At 47.3% G+C, this 27595-nt stretch overlaps 2 protein-coding genes across 2 annotated transcripts; one reads left to right on the top strand and one right to left on the bottom strand.

Annotated features, from left to right (window-relative positions):
• The first annotated feature begins 129 nt into the window (after positions 1–129).
• On the top strand, positions 130–22283 carry LOC132707933 (protein furry). The gene is made up of 17 exons (XM_060679979.1): positions 130–491; positions 548–1304; positions 3729–4074; positions 4132–4991; positions 6058–7487; positions 7546–7975; positions 9102–9259; positions 9321–9811; positions 9876–10095; positions 10152–12643; positions 15116–15190; positions 15242–15421; positions 17118–17252; positions 17363–18001; positions 18565–18756; positions 20464–20758; positions 20816–22283. The coding sequence occupies exons 1-17, from the start codon at positions 458–460 to the stop codon at positions 20947–20949; spliced, it is 8868 nt and encodes a 2955-aa protein (XP_060535962.1). The 5' UTR covers positions 130–457; the 3' UTR covers positions 20950–22283.
• Positions 21065–27235, bottom strand: LOC132707938 (dual oxidase maturation factor 2). The gene is made up of 5 exons (XM_060679985.1): positions 27094–27235; positions 23703–23879; positions 23591–23648; positions 22628–23495; positions 21065–22575 (listed from the first exon to the last, which is right to left on the bottom strand). The coding sequence occupies exons 2-5, from the start codon at positions 23865–23867 to the stop codon at positions 22542–22544; spliced, it is 1125 nt and encodes a 374-aa protein (XP_060535968.1). The 5' UTR covers positions 23868–23879; positions 27094–27235; the 3' UTR covers positions 21065–22541.
• Between the last annotated feature and the right edge of the window lie 360 nt (positions 27236–27595).

Raw genomic sequence — 27595 nt, 5'->3', positions numbered from 1 at the left:
GTTAAAAATGTAAATAAAGACTTTTTGCCCCTCTTCTTTTAATGTCTTACTTATCACTCATTTATAAACCTCGTAATGTTTCTTATAAGGTTCGAATTATGAACCGCACTTCCGCATCCTAAAACTTTTAGATTGCGATAAAAGAAATTATTTCTATTAAACAACGAGAGAAACCCGAACTTAACAAACGAAAAGTCCCTATTTTAGACCTGACCGCTCCTAATTCGTCGACCGTTATATCGTTGAAAACAATCGGAAACCAGATTCGAAGAACGGTCGTGCCCACTTCTAACTGGGTAACGTCATTGACCACACCTTGAGAATTTTTTCGTCTGTGTTTTTATTTACCCAAACATCTGATTGTCAGTTTGATGTGTTTCTAAAAAATCGTAAACACGACGAGTAGCATGCGACGCTAATTTCTCGCGCAGGACGAACGGAAAAGATCAAGTCCGCGATGTCGGACTTGCAGAACGATGGTGCGGATCCAGGTTAGGATATAAGACACCGCGAAATACAAGTTTAGGTCTAACCTCTGCGCTTTTAGATTTGCCTTTCAACGATTCGGACAGCGCGTGTTCGGACACGCATTCGGACCACACGTCGGCCTCCGCCGCGACCGAGAAAAGCACCCTGTCCGAATCTACGATCCATGCGCCCGATACCGAGCATGTCGCGTCCCCCCCGAACGGTTTGTCGGAAGCGGGGCGCAGACCTAACGCGCCCCTCGTTAATCGGGGCATGTTGTTGCCCTGGAGCTCCCAGAAAGAACGGGCGGCTCTCCTGCTGGCCGACCAACACTCTGAGGTGAACGCCAGGCCCGGCGAGTTTGTGATGCGCAGCCTCTTCCAAGAGTTCACCGTGCTGGCGGAGAAAAAAATTGAAAACGTTATGACCGAGCCGCAAGAGAAGCCGCTGTCCAAAACATTGCAGAGGGGCGAGGACGCCCAGTTCGATCAGCTGCTGAGCGCGTTCGGCTCGGTGGCCGAACATTGTTTGCCCTCGTTGCTCAGGGCGTTGTTCTCGTGGTACGAGCGGCAAATGTCCGAGGCGCCGAATCCCGAGCAGAAGCGAAGCGACACCAAACAGAAAAGCATTATAAACATAGTCGCCGGGAATACGACGGAGACCGTAGAACGGTCGGAGGCGGACGTGCAGAAGGAGAAGCGAGACCTGGCGGTCGAGTTTATATTTTGCCTCGTGCTCATCGAGGTCTTAAAGCAGCTGTCGTTCCATCCGGGCCACGAGGATTTGGTGCAGCACATCGAGAATCTCGCGCTCAAGCACTTCAAATACCAAGAAGGGTACACACTAGCCTGGTTCAAAAACATATATCGTAAAAGTTGGAGCACTTAATATTTATCCGAATATATTTTTGTGGGAACTCTATAAAAAAAAGCTTTGAAAAAGGAAACAATTGATATTCAACGCTCTACAAAAAAGGTCTGAATATTTTTTTATAATGTTTTTTTTAACTAAGCCTTCATTTTTCACCCAATTTTTTGAATAATTACCTTGTTTTACTATTTTTTTATCAGGACAAGCAAAATTGTAAATAGATGAAATGAACCTGTTCCCAAACTTTTACGATATATTTTTCGTCATTCTGAGTGATTTTATGGATATATTTAACAAAAAGCGTCGTTTTTTTGTCTCAGTCTAGTATATACATACATATATATATAGCGTTTCGTAATGTTTCACTCACTAACTAGCGCTTTGCGCAATTTTGTTTCTAAGCGGCGATTTCCACAAACTTAACTCGTTTTTCCAGCTCAATTAACAGAATTTGGGCATATTTTGAAAAAATATCGCTGTAAAAACACACTGAAACCTGTCAAATTGTACTGTCAACGGCCATGTTGATTGTTGAACGTTGCTAGGCGACACCTCCTAAAGTACGAGTCATCACGTTAGGGAAGGGGTATATCTGGTCACGTGGCGCACAAAATATCAAATACAGAAACAATATAGTACAAATAGTCGAAACTCTATATAACGAAATTGAAGGGACTGCTTTTTTTTCATTATAAAGGCACTTGGAAAAATAACAATACGCATATGTGTTCTGCAATGTTTAATTATTTTATATATACGTATTTTAACATCTACTTAGGAACATTGTATATAAATATTTAAGAACTACATTTAATGTTTCAAATAATCGGTCATTTCCTTTTGATTTTTTTTATTTTTGGTTAGTTGATAAACGCGAAAGCACTTCATTGAATTGACGACCGCTAAAGTCTCCAAATCGTAGGAGTGATATTTTTGTTGGTACTTGTTTGTCGTTTTACTGTATTATCCTATAACTCGTATATTCCCATCGAACTTTTGAAGTAACACTCCTCGATATCCAATACTACTGGCATCAATATGCAGTTCTGTGGGTAGTGCAGGATCAAATACGTTGAGAAGTGGTCTTGAGGTAAGGTGTTCTATTATGTATTTTCTTGCGCATTCTTGCCCTTCACCCAAAGAAAATGACTCATTAGAACGGGTTAGCTTGGTTATACACGCTGTGGGATAAACTTATCAACAAACCCATCAACAATACATATCTCGTACTTTGGTTTGTATTTTCATTATTTCTTCGAGAGGGGCATCTTCCCCATGACACATAAAATAGTTCTCTAGCAGCTTAACTGAATATAGGGCTTGTTGAATGGTTGGTGGTGCTCCCAGATCAACTTCTTCATGTTCTTCTTCCTCTTGGTGCTCTTCCTCACCCTTTCTTGCTTGTTATAATATGGCTTCCTTTGTCAAGTCTGCTGTTGTAGGCAAATCCTGATCTATAGCCATCAATCTTTCAACTGAGTTGCAAAAGGTAATTGTTGTTTGAAACTGTTTCAATATTCCCGTACCTCCTCTTCAAAAATTTGCCATGTCATCCATGCAGACTTGTTTGCCTTGTAAATGACCGGCAAATGCTTGATGTTCTCAAAACATTGTGTGTTAGTTGATTTTCTAATCACGACCAGCTTTCTTTTTTCTCTCCCACTCATATTGGCAGCTACTAGTACTGTTATCTGGCGTCATTTTGTAAAAGAAAACAGTTTCGTCAGCATTAAAAATGTCGTCAGCAGGGTACTTTTCTGCTAGTTTTGGCCACGTCTTCTCCAGCCAATCGCTAGTGACGTTTCTGTCGACATCACGGACTTTGCCACGTATCTCTCCATAATTTATACCATGTATCTGTTTGAACTTCCCCAATCATCCTTCCAAAGCCTTGAATTCGATAATGCCACGGTGTTCAGCAAACTTTGCTGCTTTTAATTTTACGATAGGTCCAGAGAGTGGTACATTTTTAAGACCTTGCTGTTGGAACCACTGCAACATTGCCCGATCCAAATCTTTTGGCTTTCTTAGTTTTTTACTGAACTTGTCCAAAATTTATTTTATTTTTGATACAATTTGTGGGCAGTAAAATTACGTTATTAGCACTTATTAAAATAATAATAATGAATAAAAAATGTGTTCAATTTTGTGGGGGTGAAAATGAAGCTCACATACCTTGAAATTATTTAACTCGCTACCATGTCTTTGTAGTACACTTATAAAAAACAATTTTAGTTGTGTTCATGTCTTTTGTTCCGTTTGTGGGAATAATAAAGTTGACACTTTTGGGCCGTCCTTCTCGCATGTCTCTGTTTTAATAGTTATTTTCCTTTCCGTGATGGCTCATCTGACGCGGGGTCCCTAAGTAACCGTGTTTTTCGCGTTTCAAGGGTGCAAAGCAGCCCCAACGGGGCCAATGTCCACATGATATGCGACCTCTACGCGGAGGTGATCGGGGCGCTCGCGCAGAGCCGCTTCATGTCGGTGAGGTCGCGGTTCATGGGCGAGCTGAAGGATTTGAGGTCGCGCGAGCCGAGTCCCGCGACCAGCCAGAGCATAATCAGCCTGCTGATGGGCATGAAGTTCTTCCGCGTGAAGATGGCCCCGATCGAGGAGTTCGAGGCTTCGTTCCAATTCATGCAGGAGTGCGCGCAGTACTTCCTCGAAGTGAAAGAGAAGGACATCAAGCACGCGCTCGCCGGTCTTTTCGTCGAGATCCTGGTGCCAGTGGCGGCGGTAAGATTCATCCCTCCCCCGTCCGCGCGGGTCCCCGCTCACCTATATTGCGCGCAGGCCGTCAAGCACGAGGTCAACGTGCCCTGCCTGAAGAACTTCGTCGACATGCTGTACTCGCAGACGCTCGACGCGAGCACCAAGTCGAAGCACCGGCTCGCGCTCTTCCCACTCGTCACGTGCCTCCTCTGCGTCAGCCAGAAGCAGTTTTTCTTAAACAACTGGCACTATTTCCTGGCGATGTGCCTGTCGCACCTGAAGAACCGCGACCCGAAGATGTGCCGCGTCGCGTTGGAGTCCCTCTACCGACTGCTCTGGGTCTACATGATCAGGATCAAGTGCGAGAGCAACTCGGCGACGCAGTCGCGTCTGCAGAGCATCGTCAACTCGCTGTTCCCGAAGGGCTCGAAGGGCGTGGTGCCCCGCGACACGCCCCTCAACATATTCGTCAAGATAATCCAGTTCGTCGCTCAGGAACGCCTGGATTTCGCGATGCGCGAGATCGTCTTCGATCTGCTGTCCGTCGGCCGTCCCATCAAGATGATCATGACGCCGGAACGCATGAGCATCGGCCTGCGGGCGTTCCTGGTCGTCGCCGACAGCCTACAGCAGAAGGAGGGCGATCCGCCGATGCCCCGCTCGGTGGGCGTCCTGCCCAGCGGCAACACGCTGCGCGTGCGCAAGACCTTCCTCAACAAGATGCTCACCGAGGACACGGCGAAGACGATCGGCATGAACGCGTACTTTCCGCACGTGCGTCGCGTCTTCGTCGACATCCTCAGGGCGCTGGACACGCAGTACGGCCGGCCCCTTATGATGACCAACACCCAGAACGTCAACAAGGAGCCGGACGAGATGATCACCGGCGAGAGGAAGCCGCGTATCGAGCTCTTTCGCACATGCGTCGCCGCCGTGCCCAGGTAGTAGCTCGTTATCTAGTATACCGTACCTCGCGAGACCACGTGGGGGTTGGATAGTGGGCAGAGGTCGTAGAAGTAACGAAAAGTCGCTACTTGTTACTTTCGAAAATCGATGAAATCGATTTTTTTGAAAGGCAACGTAACTTATATATCGGCAACGGTAGGTCCTAGGGGACCGCCATTGGTACAGAAATGATCTGTGTCGAAAAAAAACTTGTTTTTCTGTTCTCCGTTATCCGTTCTCCGTTTCTTTGTAGAGGTGCGCAAACCAGTAAAAAATGGGTCTGATCAAACCCAGGTGTCTTTTTTTTTTCGATTTTCGTCTGTTTTTTGGACTTTGTTGTGAAACACGATAAGTGTCCGAAATTTGAAGCCATCCACTTAAAATTTGACAGATATATGGAGCTCAGCCAATTAAAACTGGGGGGGAGGGGGGTCGGGAAATCTTTTAAAAATTTAAAAACTGCGCTTGCAGGGTATCGAGAAAAAAATCATTTCTAAAAGATGGTATATGCGATCAAAAAAATTTTTTCTTGATGATTTTTTAAAAAAGTACAGGGTGCGTCGGTAATTTGCAAAAACTGAAAATTGAGCTAACTTTGTATTGATAATTGACCATAACTAGAAGGCTGTGATTCCGTTGTCAGTTTGTTTCACATTCTATGTAGCCCGTATAACAGCTAAAACTTTTGTATTTAAGGATTTCACATATTGTACAGTGGGTTCGGAATATTCTGTGCTACACTCAAAAACTTCATAAGTGACCCAAATATGTAGCCGTCGACTTCAAATTTGGCAATGAAGTAAAAGTCCGTAGGCACACCTAAACATTTGAAACTGAGCTTAGTGAAATGTCAGCAATTTTTTTTTTAAAAATTCGAAAAATTTTCTTTGATCATTTGGTCTTCGAGAAAAACATGATTTTCTCAAAAACTATTCAACCGATCGGCAAAATTTTAGACCCATAAAACACAAAGTAGCATCGCGCTATGCGCTACGAACTATGCACAACGCCCGGCTACGATTTTTCGAAAGCAATCTTGTTAAATTTTCCGAATGCTTGTAGATTAATACCGGACGGGATGACGAGCGGCGAGCTGGTGGACCTGCTCAGTCGCCTGACGGTCCACATGGACGAGGAGCTGCGCGGCCTGTCGTACTGCAGCCTGCAGAGCCTCGTGGTCGACTTTCCCGAGTGGCGCAACGACGTGCTGTGGGGTTTGACCCAGTTCGTCGCCAAGGACGTGCCCGACACGTTCCCCCAGCTTACCGATCACGGCCTGAAGATGGTGCTGACGTTGCTGTGCGCGTGGAAGTCGACGCTGTCCACTACCGCGAAGCGAACGGACTCGGGCAAGTCGGAGTCGCCGTCGTCCGTCCTCCGCCTGGTGGAGGCGCTGGCGCTCGTGACGCTGTGTAACTACCGCCTCGCCCTGCGCCGCCTCGCCGTCCTCATCCTGAAGGAGGCCAAGAGCCTCCTCAAGTTGCTCAATTGCTCGGAGAACGCGGCCGTCATCGACGTCCTCGACCAGCACTGTCCCCAGGTGCTGACGGACAGGTGCCTGCCGCTGGTGCCCGCGGCGGAGAAGGCCGCCATCCAGGCCGCGACCAACCTGGACTTTCAGTGGGTGACGGAGCGGAGCTCGCCGGCGTGGACCGCCGGCCTGGCGGAGGGCGTCTACTCGTTCAACGTCGTCGACCCGTGGAGCGCGTGTCTCTTCGCCTTCCTGGACAAGTTGCCGGGCGCGTGTCCCGCCGTCGTGATGCACTCGTGGCCCATCGTCTTCACGCGGCTGAACGCCCTGTACTCGGTGGTAGATCCGACGCCCCTCAACGATAACCGGGCTTCGCTGCTGCGGAGCGCGACCGCCGTGAAGAAGCCGCCCACCGAGCGCGACGCGTACATGCACCTGTGGAAGAACTATGTCACGTTCGCGTTCAAGGTGGCGCCGTTGATGTCGAGTCCGGTGGTGAGGTGCGCGAGTCCGGACCTGAGCCTCAGCTCGTCGCCTGACAGCCTGAGCACCGACCGAGCGGCGGAGCAACGCTTCTCGAGCGGCGGCATCTCCTCGAGCGCCCTCTACAAGCTGGTGGTGCCCCACCTGAGGTGCGAAGCGGTCGACGTGCGGGACTCGGCCGTGTACGCGGCCGGCAACGTCAACGGGATCGCCCTGCGCGACCTCCTCGACGAGTTGACGGTGTACGTGAGGGAGGCGGTCGACAAGAAGCAGGAGAACGTGAGGCGGCGGAGGCGCAGGGACGCGCTGCGCCTGCAGATCGTGCGCCTTCTCGAATACGTCGCGGAGAACGAGACGTTCGGCGCGAGCGCGTGCGCCGTCGACAAGGACACCCACGGCCTGCATCCCGTGCTCGTCGAGTTCGTCGAGGGCGTCAAGTACTACCTGGAGAACGAGCCCGACAAGAACGCGAGCAGCGTGCGCGACCTCACCTACCACCTGTGCCACTTCCTGCGCAAGACCGTCAAGAATTTCAGCCGTGGGTGTATTGGCGGATGCGTCGGGATCGCGATTATACCGGGTGCGTGTGGTTTCAGTGGACGTGCAACGCGGGCTGCTGAAGCGCGACCTCCGCCGGGGCCTGTTCGTCCTGCTCAATCATTGGGCGGGGAAGTACACGCTGCCCAACTCGAAGACGTCGCAGACCGGCGGCGACGGCGACGCGACCAAGAAGCACGCGGAGCTTCAGCTCGCTTCGCTCCAGGCGATGAGCTCGCTGCTGTGCTGCGGCCCCTGTTTCGACGGATTGACCGAGGAGAGTCCGTACTACGCCTGGCTGGACCGCCTCTTGGACAGCTCCGACGAGAAGGTCTACGGGCTCGCGCAGGAAACCGTCGTGCTGCTACTGGAAGCGAACCCGGACGTGCCGCAGCTGCTCGACTGGGTCGTCGACAAGTGCTACACGGGCGGTTCCGCCAAAGTGGCGGACAGCTGCTTCCTGGCCTTGGCCACCATTTTTAGCGCGAGGTGCGTTACAACCGCCGATTTTGCCATCGGTTGTCGGGAAATTTTGTTAGAACGATTTCTACCCGGCAACTCCACCGAAATTTTGGGCAGTTATTTTTTTTTATGCGGGGGCATGTTGTCGTTGCCCAAGCAGTTTTATTTCGCTAACTTTTAACGTTTAACGAGTTGTTTAAAAGTGGCAAAACTTTCTTGCGGCGTTTCCGCCATCGTTTTATATTTTCATCAATAACTTATAATAGAAATGACATGCCATTTCCTTCATTCGTCAACTTTTGACTTCAAACAACTTTCATAGTCTCAATTAATTTTTCAAAAGAGAATTTTTATTATGGCACATCCGCCGTCGCTCTATACTTTCTCTGATAAACAATATACGATATTAATATTTTTCAACGAAAAGTAAACAGATAGCTCAAAAACTACTCTACTGAACCGCTAAAGACCTATATATACAGCTCGCGTGAATTCGAAAAATCCAAAAGTATTAGGGCACTCATTAGTTTTTTGTGAGTGGCTCGGACAATATCATCAATGACACTTATAAGAGCATTCGCGATACCTGACTTTCGTTTAAAACTGTACTGACTTCCTGGTACTGTTCTATTATCCATTAATTCTTGCGAAATTATTAAATTTTTCTTGAGGCAACTCCGCCATCGTTTTATATTTGCATCGATATTTTATAGAAATGATATGCCATTTCCTAAAATACTTTGTCCGTCCAGTTTTGACTTGAAAAAACTCATAATCGCAATCAACTTTTCGAAAGTAAGAGGATTTTTCTTATGGCGCATCCATTGCTCTATACTTTTTCTAATAACTTATTTTATTTCAATGACAGCACATTATAGTCCATGGCATTTCCAAGAATACTTCATTCGTCAACTTATAACCTTAAAAAATTCCGAAATCGTAGTTGATTTTTGAGAAATTTTTAAACGTTTTACATTTTGAAGCCGCGCTGTGGTCCACAGCATTTCTAAGACTACTTTATTCGCCAACTTTTGACTCGAAAAATTTGCTAAATATTAACCTCCAAAAGCCTTCAGAACAGCGGTTAATTTTAAGTCGAAAGATTTTAAATTTTTTCGAAAACGTACAAAGTTTGGTGTCCGATTTTACTCAGAGAGTACCCGTGCGACCATTACACCGCCATCATCAACGTCACCCTCATGAACACCGGCTGCCCGAGACAAAACGTCCGCGACACCGCGCTCCAGCTGCTCCAGCTCCTGGACAAGCGGTTCTTCGGGTCCGTCGGCCCCCTGCCCGAGAACGATTTAGGTAACCCCCGATCCCCGTCTCCTCTCCCTCGTCTAGTTTCCTTAAAAAGCGCTCCCCGCAGCCGAAGGGGACCGCGGCCGCGGCACCTTGGACGCCATCTTGTCCGCGTCGTACTGCCGCTCGCAGACCCACCTCTCCCGGCAACTGTCCCTGCTGCATCCCGAGCTCACGATGCCGATGTTCTCCGAGATCACCTACAGATTCCAATCGGCCAGGCCGGAGGTGCGCCAGCTCCTGCTGCAGTACGTGCTGCCGTGGCTCCACAACATGGAACTGGTCGATCCCAACATTCCGCCTACCAATCCGCACATGTACCAGTTCTACGCGAACGAGATGGGCGCCGAACGCAAAGAGGGCTGGGGCTCCGCCGAGGCCACCGAAATGGTCCTCAACAACATCTTCTACATCACCGCCAAGTACGGCGACAACCACCCCAAAGAGATCGAGGAACTGTGGGGCACGCTGTGCACCTCGTGGCCCAACAACATGAAGGTCATCATCCGCTACCTGATCATCATCTCGGGCATGGCGCCCTGCGAGCTGCTCCCATACGTGAGTCTCTTCTTCTTCTTCTTCTTCTTCTCCTCCGCCGTAGGCGCTCAAAGACGGATCCTAGGCGAAACGGGTGACCCTCTACCTGGCGCGGGTGCAGCCGGTGCGCCTCCTCGACGAGACGATGGTCGAGTTGCAGACCGTCGAGACGCTCAACTGCCTCATCGAGCGCACGGAGACGCCCCCGTTCTACAGGCTGACGGTGATGAGGAAGACGTCGAGCCACTCGGACGGCGCGAACGGCGCCGCCGGTCAGAGCGACAGCGGCAGCAGGAACGACTTGAGTACGTCTATCGACGCCGTCGGATTAGCGCGCCACCGGCACACGTCTCTGTCGCAGATATCGAGAAGGGCACCATCCACACGAAACGGCACAGCGGCGAGGACCCGACCAAGGGCTTGGCCAAGTCGGAGTCGGCCTCCAACGTCTTCCCCGAGTTCAACGTCGGCAGGCCGCGGCGGCCCGACGACCCGTTGGAGGAGGCGTCGAACCGCGGCGACGACGTCGTCGCGTTGAGGGAGAAACCGGACCCGGCGGTGCCGCAGCCGCACCCGCTGCCGATGCCCGAGTTCGGCGGTTACTTCGCGCCGCTCACCGAGTACCTGCCCGACAGTTCGCAGCCCATATCCGGTTTCCACAGGTGCAACGTGGGCGTCATGCTGCTCTGCGACATCGTCGTCGACGGCATCGAGCTGGACTGGGCGATCCACGTGCCGCTCATGCTCCACATCCTCTTCCTCGGTCTCGACCACACCCGCCCGATCGTCTACCAGCACTGCAAACAGCTGCTGCTCAACCTGCTGACGGTGTTGGGCCGCCACGGCGACCACCTCACCGTCGCCCACATCCTGCTGAACGGCCGGTCGGACCGGTCGGGGCTCGGGCTCAGCACGCCCTCGCTCGACGTCGTCAGCCACACGTTCACCGAGACGGACGGCACCTTCGACGAGTTCCTCTACGCTCAGACGAAGGAGGACGTCGCCGCGGTGCCCGCCACGGTGCCGCCGGAGGCGGAGCCCGTCGCCAAACCGGAACCGACGGTCGGCGTCGTCATCAAGTCGCTGATCGACTTCCTGGCGGCGAGACGGACGCCGCTGTGGAACTACGAGGACATCACGGCGAAGGTGTTCACCGTGAGGAGCGCGGAGCAGATGGACACGTTCGCGCAGTACGTGGTGCGCGTGTTCCGCGACTCGTTGCCGGGGGCGCACGTCACGGAGCGCTGGGCCCAGACCGCCCTCCAGCTCGGGCTGAGCTGCTCGTCGCGCCATTACGCGGGCCGCTCGTTGCAGATATTCCGCGCGCTCCGCGCCCCCATCACGTCGCGCATGCTCTCCGACATCCTCGGCCGGCTCGTCGAGACCGTCGCCGAGCAAGGCGAGGACATGCAGGGCTACGTCACGGAGCTGCTGCTCACGCTGGAGGCGGCCGTCGACTCGCTCGAGTCCGATTTCCGGCCGCTCGACCTGATGAAGGACATTTTCAAGTCGACGCCGAACCTCAACAACAAGAAGCACGCCGACGGCGGGATCGCGAACGCCGCCCCCGTCTACAACCAGTCGGTGTCGGTGGGCCACGCGCGCAGCACCAGCTACTCGGTGTCGTACGGGTACCGGAAGACGCAGGTGGGCGGGGCCGAGGCCAAGGAGCGGAACCGCAACGGCGCCAACGACGCGGACCAGCGGCCCAAGTTCTCGTCGAACCTCGCGAGGTCGAGGTCCGCGCAAAGCTTGAAGATGCTCGGCGATTCGGCGACGCAGGACGACAAACTCACCATCCTCGCGCAGCTCTTCTGGCTGGCGGTGTCGCTGCTCGAGTCCGACTACGAGCACGAGTTCTCGCTCGCGGTGAGGCTGTTGACGCGCGTGATGCACCGCCTCCCGCTCGACAGGCCCGACGCGCGCGACAAGGTGGAGAAGCTGCAGCAGCAGCTGCGGTGGGCGTCGTTCCCGGGGGTGCACGCGCTCCTCCTCAAGGGATGCACGCACCCCAACCTGTACGAGGCGACGGTCGAGTTGCTGTCGCAGTTCACGCCGCTGCTCAACTTCGTCGTGGTCGATCCGTCGCAGAGCGTCGCGTTCCCGATGAACGTCATCGCCCTGCTGCCGTACATGCTGGCCAATTACGAGGACGCGAACGAGCTGTGCGTGCGGGCCGCGGAGAACATCGCGCAGGTCAGCGTCGAGAAGAGCAAGAAACTGGAGAACTTGGGCACGGTGATGAACCTGTACAGCCGTCGCACGTTCAGCAAGGAGAGCTTCCAGTGGACCAAGTGCGTCGTCAAGTACCTGCACGACACGTACGCGCACTTGAGCCTCAACGTGCTCTCGTTTCTGGTCGAGGTGCTCGAGAAGGGACCCAACGGCCTGCAACTGCCCATCCTCAACATCATCCACTGCGTGCTGCACTACGTCGACCTGGCGACGACGGCCGCGCAGCCCATCAACGCGGACCTGCTGCGTATAATAGTGCGCGACGTGGAGGGTCCCCACTGGAAGGAGGCGCTCAAGATCCTCAAGCTGGTCGTCAGCAGGTCGAGCTCGCTGGTGGCGCCGCCCGCGTCGCTGAGCACGCACTGGGAGAGCGCGGGCGTGGTCACGCTGCCCCACCCCTCGTTCGACGAGGGCGTCTTCGCGCGCAAGGAGCTGCCCGGACGCACTATGGAGTTTACGTTCGACCTGTCGCAGACGCCGGTCATAGGAAGGCGCTTCCTCAATAAAACCGAGGAGGCCGACCGGGCGAAGACGGCGGCCACGCCCAGGCGCTCGTGCTCCATCAGTCCCGCCGACGCGACCATGCAGAGCGGCTGGAAACGACCCTGGATGTGTCAGGTAGGTGGGCACCCATCGTTGAGTCCACGAGCTTACCCGTACAATACAAATTATAATGGTTTTCAGAGTTTCCTTAACTTGTACCAAGTGTCACTTTTCGACGTGGCGAAGATTTTTTTTTTTCGATACCATAAAAATATAACCCAAACCAAAATTATAATGTTAAGTTTTTAGAGTTTCTTTAACTTGTACGAGAAACATTGACTTGGCACTTTTTGCAATTCGACGTAAAGGTGAATTTTTCGCAGAGTTCGATTTTCTAGACTCTAGTAACGGACAAGTCATTTTCGTCCAGGCCACTTTAAATCTGTACAATATCAGTTATATATCGAACCCTTTTAAATATTTTTGTAAACCAAATATCACACAGGCATATGATTTCACAGATTTCACATGATTTTGTGGAAAATTTTTCTATTCAGTCGTAATTAAAAAAATATTAAGCAAAAAATATATGTAAAAATTACATTTATAAACTTTTTTACAAAAAAAAATGAAATGGTATATGCAGATAGCGTCTGTGTTAAATTACTAAACATCCATTTTATGAATTCCATAAATTTTGATTTTTTTTCAAAAAAACTTCAACTTTCATTCTAAAAACATTTAGTTAGTAATTTCGGTTATTCTTAATTTTCTGTCCACAAAATGAGTTTTAGAAACACGCATTTCACAGATATAAAAGATTTCACCCGATGGGACGTCGAAAGTAAGCTTAATTGAGTCTGAAATAACACCCTGAAGTGAAACGTTTAGATATAAATCAACCCATTTGAGGATGAAACCGCAGGCACTGAGAAAGTCGAGCAAACAAAAATATTACGAAAGCCTTACTGAACACACTGACACCATTCAGCTCTAAATTAAAACGTCGTCGAGGATGAGTGTATCGTCTGGGATTCCACAGGCTTTGGTTTTGGGTTTTCGATGTCAATAATGCTAAGAATAATGAAACGATGATTAACAACGAATTGGAGGGTTTGTGTAAATTATCTTTGGATTCTGCTGTAAATCTTGGAATCATCGTAGATACGGTACTCAGACTTCGCGAACATGTTAAGAAACCAATTCAAAAAACATCTATCAACTTAAAACTTTTATATTCAAGCAGACATTTTCTCCAATACGACCTTAAAAAGTAATTTATGCGAAATCTTGTTGTAGGCTTGCTTGTGTCGGAAAAAATAAAAGAATTGGGTTATGATTATTACAGGTAATCACTTTTCCCCATCAAAGTCAAGTTTCAGTTAAGAGAACCTATGTCTATGATGTAATTATGTTGTACAATTCGCTGGCAGAAAGTTTAAAATAGAATTTAAAAAATACAAACTTATCAATATTAGCAATATTAATGTAGAGTAATGATTTGGGTGGGTGTGTTTATTATTTTCAATTCCGTCTATTATTATATACGAGGGACCTTTTATATTTCGGTGTATGGGAATAAAAAGATGTCATTAGGTGCTAAATCAGGACTATATGGTGGATGGCTCATCAAATCGACGTTTTTAATGCTCAAAAAGTTTGCACCGACCAGTGAGAGCTAGTGAGACTTCCGGCAAATAAATTTTTTTGTACCATTCAGAATTGACTGTTTTACCTTTCACCAAAGAAACAGTTGCGAGGTGCGAGGTGCTTTGCGCAATAACAACTGTTTTGAGCTTTGTCTCATTTTGAAAGAATCACACAGTCGACTGCTGCTTACTTTCAGGTTCATATACATAGATCTTATTTTTTTTAACATTTCCTTCGAGCCTTTTTTTGAGCTGATTGTTTTTCCAAACATTTGACATCAGCCCAACGCGAACAAATTTTTTTAGCGCCCAAATGTTCATGCAAAATTGTATGTATGCCGGTCCCACTAATGCCCAAAGGTACCTCAACCTCATGGTAAGTCATATGACGATCCATCAAAATCAGGTTTCGCACTGCATCAATGTTTTCTTGGATTTTTTGGACGGCCTTCACGAAATTCATCCTTAAGAAAACTACGACCACGACTGAAGTCCGAAAACCAGCGATAAACAGTAGTCCTAGGTGGTGCTTCAACTCCAAAAGTCGAATTAAGTTCATCGATGCATTGTTGTTGAGTTAGTCCACGTCTAAAGTTGTATAAAATTATTGCACGACCGTCACAGTTTTTTAATTTATCACAAAAAACACAACCAACACCGAAAAAACTGAGTAAACCTAACCTCAAAATGTCAAAATGTTAGTCGCCAGATGGCAGGACTGGTTTAAGAAAATATAAAAGGCAGCCCTCGTACATAGCTTTTAAAGTTTTAAATAAATTAAAGCCATTTTCGATTTGATATTAATTTTATTAAGAAATTAAGTTAAAGAAGTTAAAGAAGAAATTTAAAATCTGGCCTATTCTCAAGTTCCTGTCCCATTTCCATATCGCTAGAAGCTGTATGGGCGTGTCCCTTTCGCTCCTCCCCTATAATTATTCATCCCCACGTTGTATTTTAGGGTCGGGTGCGCGAGTGCCTGGTCAATCTGCTGACCACGTGCGGTCAGAGGGTGGGCCTGCCCAAGAGTCCGTCGGTAAGGTCGCGGAATGTCTAAAAAACGCCCGGCTCCACGTGAACTTTGCAGGTTATATTCAGCCAGACGTCGGACCTGATCGAGCGGCAGTCGAGCATGGCCTCTAGCACGGAGGAGATGTCCGGAGGTAACAACGACACTAGCGGGGGCTCGCGACGCGACGACGCCGCCGCCGAGTTCGGCGTCTTCAAGGATTTCGACTTCCTGGAGTACGAGAGCGAGAGTATCGAGGTAGGTGACGCGTCACGTCGACCCGCCGTCGTCCGACTCGCCTGAAATTTTTAGGCATTTAGTTAATTTAATTATTTAATTAGCTGATATAAGCTCCATTCATAAGAAAGGAAACAAAGATTTATGCGAAAACTACAGGGGGATAAGTGTAACGGCTTCTATTGGTGGACCGTATGGACGTTCATTGAAAAATCGTATAGAAGGCAAAATTGAAGATGCAGAAGAGCAGAGTGGTTTCCGGGCCGAAAACAACTATAGCTTGCTCGAGAGAATTACACCTTATATTTATAGACGTCCAGAAGGCCGTGCCGATAAATAAGTTATGGGATGAAAGGAAAAGAAGTACCAGTACATAAACGTAGTGAAACAGTCCTATCATAACACCCAAAGCTTAGTAAAAATTGGAAAAGACACTTTTCAAGTAGGTAGATAGTAGATAAAGGATGTTGTATCTCTCCCACTTTCTTTCAAATTTACATAGATAAGGCCGTGAAGGAGTGGAAACGAAAATGCAGTAAAATGGGTGTAATGATGAACAGTCTATTATTTGCAGATGATCAAGTAATATCAGCTGACGATATGTTTAGAAAGTTTCTAGAAGAATACAAGAAATACCTGGAAATATTACACACACAAGATCCACAAACTGATATGGGAACTATTAAACATACAAACCAGCATAAATACTTAGAAGTAAAAAAATTAAAGGAAAAATTGTGATACGTCAAATACACCTAATGTGTGCAAGTGCAATTACGTATGGGTCAGAGACTTGGAAAATGAAGGTAGCTTCTACAGAAATGATGTATTGAAGAAGGTGCTGTCAAACCACGTTAATGAGCAAAATCAAAAATGACGAAATTTTGAATAGAATGAATGTAGAAAAGGGACTATTAGATACTATTGAAGGAAAAACAACTAATGTGGTTCGGGCATATGAGTCGCATGAGCGACAGAATACCCAAAAAAAATTACGAGCTATGCAAAAGAGAAGTCTCACAGGTTGTAGCCAAACCGCTTTTATATATATAGAAATTTTACGGTTTCTGTTCCGGCAAAATAAATAATTAAACCTAACAGAATGGCTTATCTTTTAAATTTGGTGCAGTCCGGCAGCCGCTGGCCGCCACTCTAGCCACAGCTGACAGAAAACGCGTTTTATTTAGAGAAAATTAGTAATTAAATCATAACCTCGTACACAGGTTCAATTTTAATTCAATTAAAGCAATGTTAAACACCCTGTATATAAAAGAATAAAGCAAGAATCGGATTATGTATTATATATATTACCAGATGTTTCTTTATTTTCTGGTTCCTCCTGCCAGGCACTAGTTTATACTAGAAAGGACATTTACGATATGGTGAAGGGCCGCCCAAGTCTAAGGGTTATCTGATCTATTGAATCATCTAAAAACGATGATTACTGGACGTTGTGGAAAAACGATTGAGGCATCATTTTCTACTCTATTTACCAAAATCATACAGAAGTTGTAAGCTGTCAACAGGGCCGAGCAAAAATTTGTGCATAAAGTATGGAAAACAAATAGTAAAAAATGCGCTATTAGTAAATTTTATTCATCAGCATCGTCGCATTAATAAATAAATAAAAATAAATGACGTTTTTTTGAGCATGCTAGGGTTTCATACCAGAACTACTGTGCGACCGCTCGAAATACGGCCACGTGACGTTTTTCAGGGCGAGAGCGCGGACAACTTCAACTGGGGCGTGAGGCGGCGGCCGTTCGGCCAAGGCGAGGACGACCACGCCCCCGGCAAGCAGCCCGAGGAGGGCAGTCTGAGCGAAAAGACGCCCGTGTTGACAGTTAGAAAGGTACACGTGTGCCCCTTTAACCATAACGTGAGTGATCGTCTCTTTCGTTGGGGTGTCGGCGTCGCGACGCGGACGGGTTTATAATCGGACGTGGTGGTGGGCGGTTTCAGAGGCTGCTGACGGAGGAGTCGTCGGACGACGAGGTCGGCTCCGAGTCGCCGCTCGACGAGATCGCCAACGTGCCGGACTTCGACAACAGCACCGTCGAGAGTTCGGCCATGTTCCCGCCGTCGTCGCTCGCGTTCAGGGAGCAGCAGGCCACCTCGAGCGCGAGGTCAGACACGAGCGGCTCGAGCGCCGCCGACCTCGGCGAGGTCACGCCGTGCAACGAGTCGCCCAATAATATGTCGACCGTCCTCAAGGGTATCGCGAAGAGCGACGCGTTAGACGCCTGGACCGCCTTCGTCCAGTCGAACATGGTGCAGAGCACGGCGAACACGCTCCAGTTCTTCCACCGCTTCCAGACGCTGGTGCGGGACGTGTGCCGCGTGACCGTCGACATCACAAAAGATTCCTGCACGTATATCTCTCAGTCGACGGCGGGCGGATTGCCCACCGTCAAGCTCATCTGCTCGCGTCTCGCCTCTATGACCGACATCGTCGCCTACCGGGTCTCCCCCGTCAACCACATATGGTTCAACGCGACGACGATCGCCAACTCGAGGTTCTTCGAGGCGCTCAAGTACGGCACGCTCGAGGTGCAAGAGCACCTGGAAACGTTCTGCGATCGAAGGGACCAGGCGATCATGGTGAGCGTCGCCGTCGCACACTGGGCCAGCGAAACCAATAAATTTTACTTCATATTAATAAAAACACGTCGATAAAAAGAAAAAATTGTCAGCGAACATCAAACTTTAATACGATGTAATTATTATACAGGGTGTTCACAAAAATAGTAAAACGAAAAATCCGAGAGTCTATAGAAATCTATAAACAACCTAACAATCTTAGCCGCGACTCAGGTCTCTACCTGTCACCAATATGGGAGTCAATCATCCGAGAGGGTGAGGGCTGCCTGCATTTTGAATTTTGTCAAAAGCTAATTTGTTTAAAAAAATCCCCTCCACTTTTCACACGGAAAATTCTATAAAAAAAACATTCTCCAAAATGACACTGACCACGAAGGTTACAAAATTATTGTTGACTTTTCCATGGTAACAAGACTTAAATCGCTTGTTTTGTGAAGGGTCATAGCTTACTTAATTAGTCTGTGATAAGGAAAACGTTCATTGTACGAAATGTATTATGTTTGGGCTCTCTCTGGCGCACCGTACGTCGCGCCCCCTACCGAATAACGCGGCCCCTTTTCCAGTACTGCGACGCGCTGAAGACCACACTGAAGCTGGAGCTGCTGAACGCCGGCCACCGCTCCGACTTTCAGCAGGAACAGTACCTGCTGGACCTGGGCAAGGCCCTCTACAAGCTCTACTTCCAACTGATCCTGCTCGCGGAGGCGGGCAACAAGATGGTCGCGACGCTCCACGGCAGCATGAAAATGGCCGACGTAAGGGACGCGCGCGTCGGTCAATAGGTATCGCTTCGCTCGAGCTACACGGTACATTTGAACTACTCCATATGCCCGACGCGTAGAAGGTTTATCGAGGGTACCGAAGAGATAATTTATCTGTTGGCTACGTAATATGCAAAGCTTAGTTAAAAATAATTAAAAAAAAAATTGGAAATAAGAATTTCATCATCTTATACATATACATCTTTTTTTATATGTTGGAAGTGTAATATATATACAATTTTTAGAACTGAACCAAAATTTGCACCTAGTACTCTATGATCTTTATTTTTTTTTTCGTACTGTTAAGATCTCTTAATCAACAATAACCGCGACCTCTATATGAACGCATAGAAGAGGTATAGGAATGGAGGTATTAGAAAGTACATGGAAATGGTGTATGAAGATATAGAAAAGGTATGGTAGCGTACATATAAGAATAAGAAAGTATAGAAGATCTCAATGAAGTTATAAAATTGGTATATAGGAAGATAAAGACTTATTGTGTGTAGTTATGTTAAGAGTAATTTTTCTATGAAGATAAACATATTTTTTTTGTTTTGATATATATTAAAATACAGGGAATTCATTCGCAATTTGCATCTTGGTCTGTAGAGTTTTCCAAAATCAGCCCTGGAATTTTCTAGCCTCAAATTGACACATAAGTGGCAGCCAACCCGACGCAGCAAGGTAAAGAAGATGCGACCTCTTCTAATTACTCCATAAATTAGCCTTAGGCACGAATTGTGGACCTTCTGGACCCGCTAATAATGGTTTTTATTATTATTTTTTTAAATTAAATTATTAAAAATACACATTTTATAAGATGGGAGGAAATATGATATCAAGGCATAGAAGAGGTAATTAGCGAGGTATATCTAGAAAAAGATACGGTCGTATTGATATGGAAGCCAATCAACGTACAGAAGGGAAAATGGAAGAATAGGGAAGGTATATAAACGTACAGAAAAGGGAGGGATATAGAATAGGTATATTGATGTATAATGGACGCGTCTGGTTCGAGCGACGCAATACCTCCGGATAGTCGTGAAATTTCAACATTGTTTATAAAACTTATGGATTCCTTCTGCGTCGGTTTTTGTTGACTCAAACTTGCTAACGTTTCGCCAATCATCCTGTTGGCTTCTCCAGAGCGTGATTGAAACTGGCTCGCATTTTACTCTGTACCTGCTTTTATATTGTCTGAGTAGGGGGCGGAGCTAAATGGGGGGCATAAACACCTACTCGGATGACTGATTCCCATACTGGTAACAGGTAGAGACCTGAGTCGCGGTTAAGATTGTTAGGTTGCTTATAGATTTCTATGGACTCTTTTGTTGGTAGAAGAATTGATTACATGCAAGAATTATAGTTGTATCGAATACAATCGGTTTCGTGTTTGTGTTCGGCAACTGCCGATGAGTTTATCTATCTTATCAATTCTTCTACCAACGAAAAATCCGAGAGTCTATAGAAATCCAACCCAACAATCATCAGTCATCCCAGACAGTGTTTATGCCCCTCATTTAGCTCCGCCCCCCCTCAAACCATATAAAAGCAGGTACAGAGTAAAATGCGAGTCAGTTTCGGTCAAGCTCTGAAGAAGTCGATAGGATGGTTGGCGGAACGTTAGCAAGTTCGAGTCAACAACAACCGACGCAGGAGGAATTCAGAAGTTTTATAAAAAGTATAACCTCGTTACAGTTTAGAGACTACAGCGTCGACGTGTTGGCCATGAAGGGGGCGCTGACTCGCGCGTTGGAAGATATGGAGGCGGACGGCGGCATCACGCCGTCGGTGACGGGTGTGGTGACGTCTGAGAACCTCGTCGACAACATCTGCCACCTGGTGGACAACGAAAAGTGGACGTCGGCCATTTTGTTTTACAAGTGCAACAAAGACGAGTTCCTGCGAGAGAACGGGGACGTGTGCGAGAGGGCCGACGACGTCACCTCCATCCTGAACGTCTACTGCAGGAAGCTGGTGGCGGAGAAGCCGGGTAAGGGAGGGCGCGCGGATCGCCGGGCGCTCGCGGTATAACGAGTACCCTTTTCAGCGTACTACGTCATCACGAACCAAGAGTACGACCTGGCCGACGTCTACGGCCGGTTGTTTCAAGTGTCGGCAGCCGTTTCGGATCTGGAGAGCGTCGTAAGGGACGGCGCGTCCGCCGAACCGACCAAGGGGTGAACGGACGACTTTAGTATTATCGTCGAACATGACATTTAGGATTAAAGCGATGTAATGGAAACGAGCGAGTTTCAATTGCCCCTTCCCTTTGATCCGCTTAGAAATAACTACGCCGTTTAATTTCGAAACAAACTATAATAAATAGTCGCGCAGCGGCGTACACCGTGTGCCAAATACAACGACACACTATAGGAGATACGAAAAAAATGTTTTCTCTCCTGAAGATTGAAAATATTATAAATTTGTTAATGCACGGTGTCCCAAAAATGTCCTACCACCCGATATCAACTTGGTTATTTTAAATGAAACGTCCCGTATATTTCGACATTTTTGGAATCTTAAGAATTTACTTTTCGAATTTTGCGCAGTTTAGGTAGAAATTGAGGTTATGTGTTTTTTTTTTTAATATTTTGATTGGCCCATATAAATTCGTATACATTTAATAGACAACGGAGATGATGCACTACTCAATCAGTTTGACAGATGTGTCCCAAATAGGTGGTGACGAAATCCAGATATCAATTCTAGGACAAAAAACAAGGTAAGTTTGTAATTTATCTTATATTTAAATTTTTCTTACTTTCTGAGCTACACCGGTATAAATTTGGCAATATTATATATTTTTTAAATAGCAAAGACACGATACTATTTCTTTTAAAGATATAACATACGAATAAAGCCTATCGCTAACAATACAGGGAGTCCATTAATACGTGGAGATTTTGAGAAAAATCGACTCTATACTACATACTTTAACATATTTAATAAAACTTCAGAATTCATATTTAAAGAAACATTTAGTAGTTATTTATCTAGCTTGATTCAAAATACCTAATAGCAAAAATAAATAATTAACGTTTATAGGTCAACCAAAAAAACTATAACCTATTTAAAATACAAATATACACTAACAAAAAAATTGACAACTATGAACTTTTAAACAGAAATATGAAAAACAACAAAAACAAACTGAAATGTCAAAGTTATACCTTAATGCCAGACGAAACGAGCATTTTAAGAGGAAAATTTTTAACTAAACTTTATGGACCGTATTGAGGAACATAAATATAAATTCCAAAGTTTTATTAAATCTATATTGTTGGCAATAGTTTTTTTTGGTGTCATATCTTTAAAAGAAGTACGATCTTGTCTTTGCTATTTAAAAAATACCTAACATTGCCAACAAGTGAATCAATGTGGGCAGCTTGAGATTTTGTGAATTCGCCGAAACGGCACCACCTACTTGGGACACCCTGTATAAGCTGAGGCGCATCTGTCAAACTGACTGAGTGGTGCATCATCCTCCTCAATTTTATATGGGGCAACCAAAATTTCCGCCTTAAACTATGCAAAATTCGAATTTCTTAAGGAAGTGACCTTTATTTTAACCACAAATGACGATATATACGGGCCACCCCATATCAAAAAACTTTTGCACGAAACTTTCTTTCGTGTCTCCTAATGGTGTTATTTGGCAGACGGCGTACAATATACACACATTATTATGGCCATTATTATGGTCTTAACCCTAAAATTTATCACAAATATCACCAAGTCGGATAAAATTGCACTGACGAGTCCTCGAGCGTCCTCTACCACATCGGCGCCTGGACGCCGTCGCCGTACCTGTAAAGTCACCGGGTTAGCTTGGGGGGCGCGTCGCGCCCCTCATACTCGCCTCAAAATGGGCCGCGGCGCCGAGTCGGGGTACTTCCACGGGCCGCCGGCCAGCTCGAAGTTCGACGGGGCCGCCGCCTTCTCGTCCCGCTGCTTCGACGACAGCCGCCTCAGGATCCGCGAGCCGAGGCCCAACGCGTGCGGCTCCTCGAGCGTCGTCGTTCTCTTGCGCTGGTCCTTGCGGCCCCTGCTGTCCTCTATGATGACGTGGCGATCGTAGGGCGTGTCGTAGTTGACCTCGAGGATCGTCAAGAAGCTGTGCGGTTTGACGATCTCGAGCGTCGTCGTGACGACGCCCACGAGGAGGCAGACGGCGCCGGCGGCGAGCACCAGCCAGTAGCACCAGCCGAAGGAGAAGCGCAGCGCGGCGCCGTCGACGCGCACGAGGAGCGGCGCGTCGGGCAGCATGCCGAAGTAACCGCAGGCGGTCGCGAGCAGCAGGAAGCCGCACGCGGTCATGAGGAGGGCGCCGTAGCGCGGCACCACCACCAGCATCAGGTTCATGAGGAGCCACGCGGCGAACGAGGTCCGCAGCGCGACGGCGGCGAAGTAGCCGGCGGCCCGGTACTGGCCGCCCCACGCGAGGCCGTCCTGTCCGGTGGCGAAGTGCTCCGCCACCGTCAGCACCGGGTACGGGAGGCCGCGGACCAGCGCCTCCCTGAAGCTGTCGCCCATTTGGCGCGAGTCGATCCAGCTGAAGCGCTCGTTGAAGTCGATGTCGTGGGTGGCGTTACCGCGGAGGGTGATGTTGACGTGGTCGAGGCCTACGTACGCGCCCAGGGTGGCGGACACCTTCTCCTTGGAGAAGGCGCGGTAAGTGCCGCGGATGGGCGCGCTGGCCACGTGCCACGCCGACCCGCAGAGGGAAACTGCGAAACGGTTTAAAAAAAAATAATAGTAATTGGCGCGAAGGTTAACGCGACCGATTAATTGGCCAATTAACGAATAAATAAGCGGGACTCACTCGAGATGGTGGCGCCGACGAATAGGGACAAGGTCACCGACCAGAACGTGGTAAACCTCTGAAACACGCAACAGATCGGCAATTAAGAGCGGCGCGCGAGGCCGTCACCCACCTCTCTCCTGATGCCGGGGAACACTATGAGGAAGGCGACGTAGAGGGTCGCGAAGACGGCGAGCCACGCGATCACGGCGACGTCGCCCGTGACCGCCGTCCGATTGCTGAAGCTGTAAAGGGTCGGACCGCCGTCGCTACGGAACGCGTCGAACCACCCCTTCATCGTGGCGGTCGGCTGCCGATTAAAAAATTGCGTATTACGCGGTAAACGGCGGAAATAAGGAATAAACAGTTTACCCAAAATGTGTTGCATACCATACTTTTTCTACGACCCTCAGGAAAAGATTACAATTTAACAAATATATTATGAAACAAGTGCGGTAAAAGTAGCAAAAGAGTTTTTCTACTTCCGTTTTTAAAATGCCTAATTATACACCGATCTAGCGTGCAGGAAGCGTCACTTTAGCACTTCAGTTGCGTTTCCCACGGATCTGAGCCACTTCGGACATTTCCGGGATTGTACCGCACGGATTTGGGAGCAATCGGATGTTTTCGGAGATTTTACCGCATGTACCCAAAAAACTAATACACAGAAAAACGTCATGCAATATATCGGATAATTTAAATACTACGTGCCATAAGCTACAAGTAAAATCTAGTGATCTAGTCGGTAAGTAGTGACATCTATAACTTTAGTGGTTCTCACAGTTTTTATATTAATATCTTGTCAAGACCAATTATACCATTTTCGGTACAAACAAAACAAAAATGAAGGATAGGACAGTTACAGTTTTTTTTTTCTTTAAATAAGCCACTTAAGGACAAATTGTAAAAGTTAAATCAACAACATAACGTTTTAAATTTGTGTTTATTCTGTTGTTTATATGACATATCCAATAATACATCTCTCTCTGTCTAACGTATACAGTTAAAAAGAGACAACAATAGCAGAACCGATCAGAACGATAAACGAGTAGGTTTAATAGGTAAAATAACCAACTCACCTATCACCAATAATACAAAGAAACTTTTAGGTCAAAGAGGTTCTTAATATCCCATTATAAAAAATAAAAAAAAAGTTAATTAATTCGTTCCATGTGGACAAATTCCATTACACAGAACTAAACAGGTAACTAGTAATGTTGACGACGACTCTAATGCTTTGAGTGACTTAAATAAAAATATTCCATATTATTCTCTTTAATCATTAATATTTAATGGAACTGAAGGATATGTTCAACAAACGAGTAAAATCGAGTTGTTTTGAAACATTGTTTATGTTTCCCTTACAATAGAAATACTTTGATTTAAAAAGAATATGCAAATGTCGGCCGGGCTCCAATAACACGGCCGCGTAGCTATTAGACAAAATTGCCAAAAAAGAACTGGAACCTGTCGAATTGACGAAATATAACCGCCCATGTTAATTGATGAACGCCGCTAGATCCTATTGGTTGGTTCGACGTGACAGAAGACATTAAATGTTTGGTTAGTCTCTGTCAAGCTGGCGTAGAATTTAACGCGTTCTAGAACGGCAGACGTTTTTAAGTTTCGGTTCGTTGCGTTTTAGATTTGTGAATTTCGAAATAAAGCCATATTAACTCGGAGGCGTTGCAGTTTCATTACGTCCCTCTAAAATTTCGTTCCTGGTAAATGTATATAAAAAACTCCTAATCATACAAAAAAAACTTTTAGGGAACTGTATTGCGACTATCTTTGATACCCCGAAATCTAAAAAGCCAGCAAAAGAAAACCCAGCCTGCTAACCTTATATCACGAAAATCCCTAGTCGACTTTCCTCTGGCGTTACACCGTAAAACTAACAAAAATAATGCAATATAGGCTTAAACGAACGCGCGCTAGATGGCGCTATTCAAAAATAAGATTAAAATTAATCCCACGTGGGATATTTACTTGAGGAGTATACAATTTTCTGTGTTACTCTATAATTTGCGAACTGTTCGTGGATAATACGACTGCGACGGCCTCCCCGGCGACGTCGTCCTCGCGGCGCTTCCAGCGAGGCCGTGCGGAAACGAAAAACTTCTTCGAAACGGGGTCGGGGCGCGGCCGAAACGCGCGACGACAATGTCGCGGGGCCACTGTCAAGGTCGCCGCCCGATCCGGATCGATCGATCAAAACGCAGGACTGGTTTTAAACGGCGTCGACGTCGGACCGCGTGCCATAAAAAACAAATGACGTCGACAGCGGAGTTTTTTTTTAATCCGTGCTCGTGCGTATAGGGTGGTAAACGCTAGATGGCGGGTTAGACGCGTATTGTTTAGAAAACAAATTGTGCAGGGTGCAGGTAAAATGTAGAAGCATTAGAAACATTAACGCCATTTCTAGGAAAATATCATCGTCACCCTTCAATTTTAACCAATTGCGTTTTCCATCAACGAAGCGTCGAATGTAGCGTAGATTTTATCGAAATCTGTAGTTATGGTTAGTAGACTTTCCGTTTTATATTATCTGTACATCTATATCGCAAGAGAACGATTGGCATCAGCCTTCCACGGTTCGGTGCGTAATAAATTGCGATATTTTCCGGGCTTTAAGGACCGCTTAAGAACGTACGTGGAGTTTTGTTTCGCAAAAGAAGAGTCCCTTTTTCGGGTTTTATTTTTGCATTTATTTTTAGGTTAAGACGTTCGCTCTCCTAATCTGCAAACATAAACCAAATGATGCTTGATTTAAGTTTACAATTAACTTGTTTTGATCAATTAATATGTTACACCACGTGCAAGAATTCGGTACGTAGAAGCAAAAGTATCGACAAATGGAACATCGAGTGACAAGAACATTAAAATGCCATTGTAATTGTAATTCTTTTCAAGAGAGTAAAAGGGTCGCTTGTGTTATATTAGTAAGGGGAATAAATAAGAATAAAACACGTCACAATCTTAATACAGCATAATTTAAAGTTTCGATGTTTTTGATTGACAGATTTCGCATAACATCCATTTTTTTCGAAACTCGATGGATTGGATTAGACATTAAGAAACTTTGACAGTGAATAAATTAAATAATGAAAAATGAGTAAACGAGAAGATCCTTGGACCGTGTAAAAACAATTTCATCGATCATAGATTGTAAACGGTCAAAATTATTCAGAATCGTGTATGTTTCGTTCGCAATGGCGCGAGGCCCGAGCGAAAGGAACGCAATTGGAGCGTTTCGGACGGCGTCGGGGCCGCGTCCACCGGCGCCGTCGCTTTAAACGGCGAATTAACGCGTTCGACCTCCGACGGCGGCCCTTAAACGTCTCGGATGTTATATGTGACGGACGCGAGTCCATTTTACGAGTCTATTTGGCGTATCGACCTTCCGCCGAGTGTGATTTCCGCGAGGCGAAGAGAAAGCCGCGAGAAACGCGTTCGCCTCGACAATTAGCGAACCATTAACGGCGTCCATGCGGGCCGTTTCGACACTTCTCGCCTTTACCAACCTGCGTGGCTCACGGATGCCTCATGCGCTGCGACGGGGGCCGCACAAAGGAAAGCACCAAAACAACGAAACGCTACGTCACACGGAAACCGTCCGGGAACACTAAAAACAAACGAGAATCGCGCTTCTTGCGCCTCGCTCGGCCGTGGCCAGGCCGCAGGAAGGGGCTCCAAGGTCGCCTTGGAAGTGGCGGCGTTGCCGGCTCGCGCGCGCGCGGCAACGCCGCGATCTCGCGACCGCCCGGAACCCCGGAGAAAGTCACCGGTCTGGAAAATAAAGCTGCGGTTTTATTGAGCCCAAAAAAAAAAACACGACACGCACACAGAATTCCACGTTTTTGCACTACGACCGTCGCGCACCGGTAGATTTGCCCGTAAACACGGCGAAAAAAAAATCCACTTCAATTTTTACAAAATAATTTATATGATGGAACCAACGGAATAACAATCATTTTGCGGTAAAGAATTGGAAAATTCACCCAATTCGATAACAATTTTATACAA

Source organism: Cylas formicarius, unplaced genomic scaffold, assembly GCF_029955315.1.
Source record: "Cylas formicarius isolate icCylForm1 unplaced genomic scaffold, icCylForm1.1 PGA_scaffold_9__14_contigs__length_23061073, whole genome shotgun sequence".
NCBI classification, from domain to species: Eukaryota; Metazoa; Arthropoda; class Insecta; order Coleoptera; family Brentidae; genus Cylas; species Cylas formicarius.
Note: the sequence above shows the minus strand (reverse complement) of the source record. Positions and strands in the feature narration are given on the sequence as shown.

Excerpts from the sequence above, each read along its gene's own strand:
- LOC132707933 (XM_060679979.1), top strand. The coding sequence starts at position 458 with ATGTCGGACTTGCAGAACGATGGTGCGGATCCAG. Across the intron at positions 1,305-3,728 it reads CACTTCAAATACCAAGAAGG|GGTGCAAAGCAGCCCCAACG; the intron begins GTACACACTAGC and ends TCGCGTTTCAAG. Across the intron at positions 9,260-9,320 it reads CCTGCCCGAGAACGATTTAG|CCGAAGGGGACCGCGGCCGC; the intron begins GTAACCCCCGAT and ends CGCTCCCCGCAG.
- LOC132707938 (XM_060679985.1), bottom strand. The coding sequence starts at position 23,867 with ATGAAGGGGTGGTTCGACGCGTTCCGTAGCGACGGCGGTCCGACCCTT. Across the intron at positions 23,649-23,702 it reads TCCCCGGCATCAGGAGAGAG|AGGTTTACCACGTTCTGGTC; the intron begins GTGGGTGACGGC and ends TGCGTGTTTCAG. Across the intron at positions 22,576-22,627 it reads GCGCCGCGGCCCATTTTGAG|GTACGGCGACGGCGTCCAGG; the intron begins GCGAGTATGAGG and ends GTGACTTTACAG.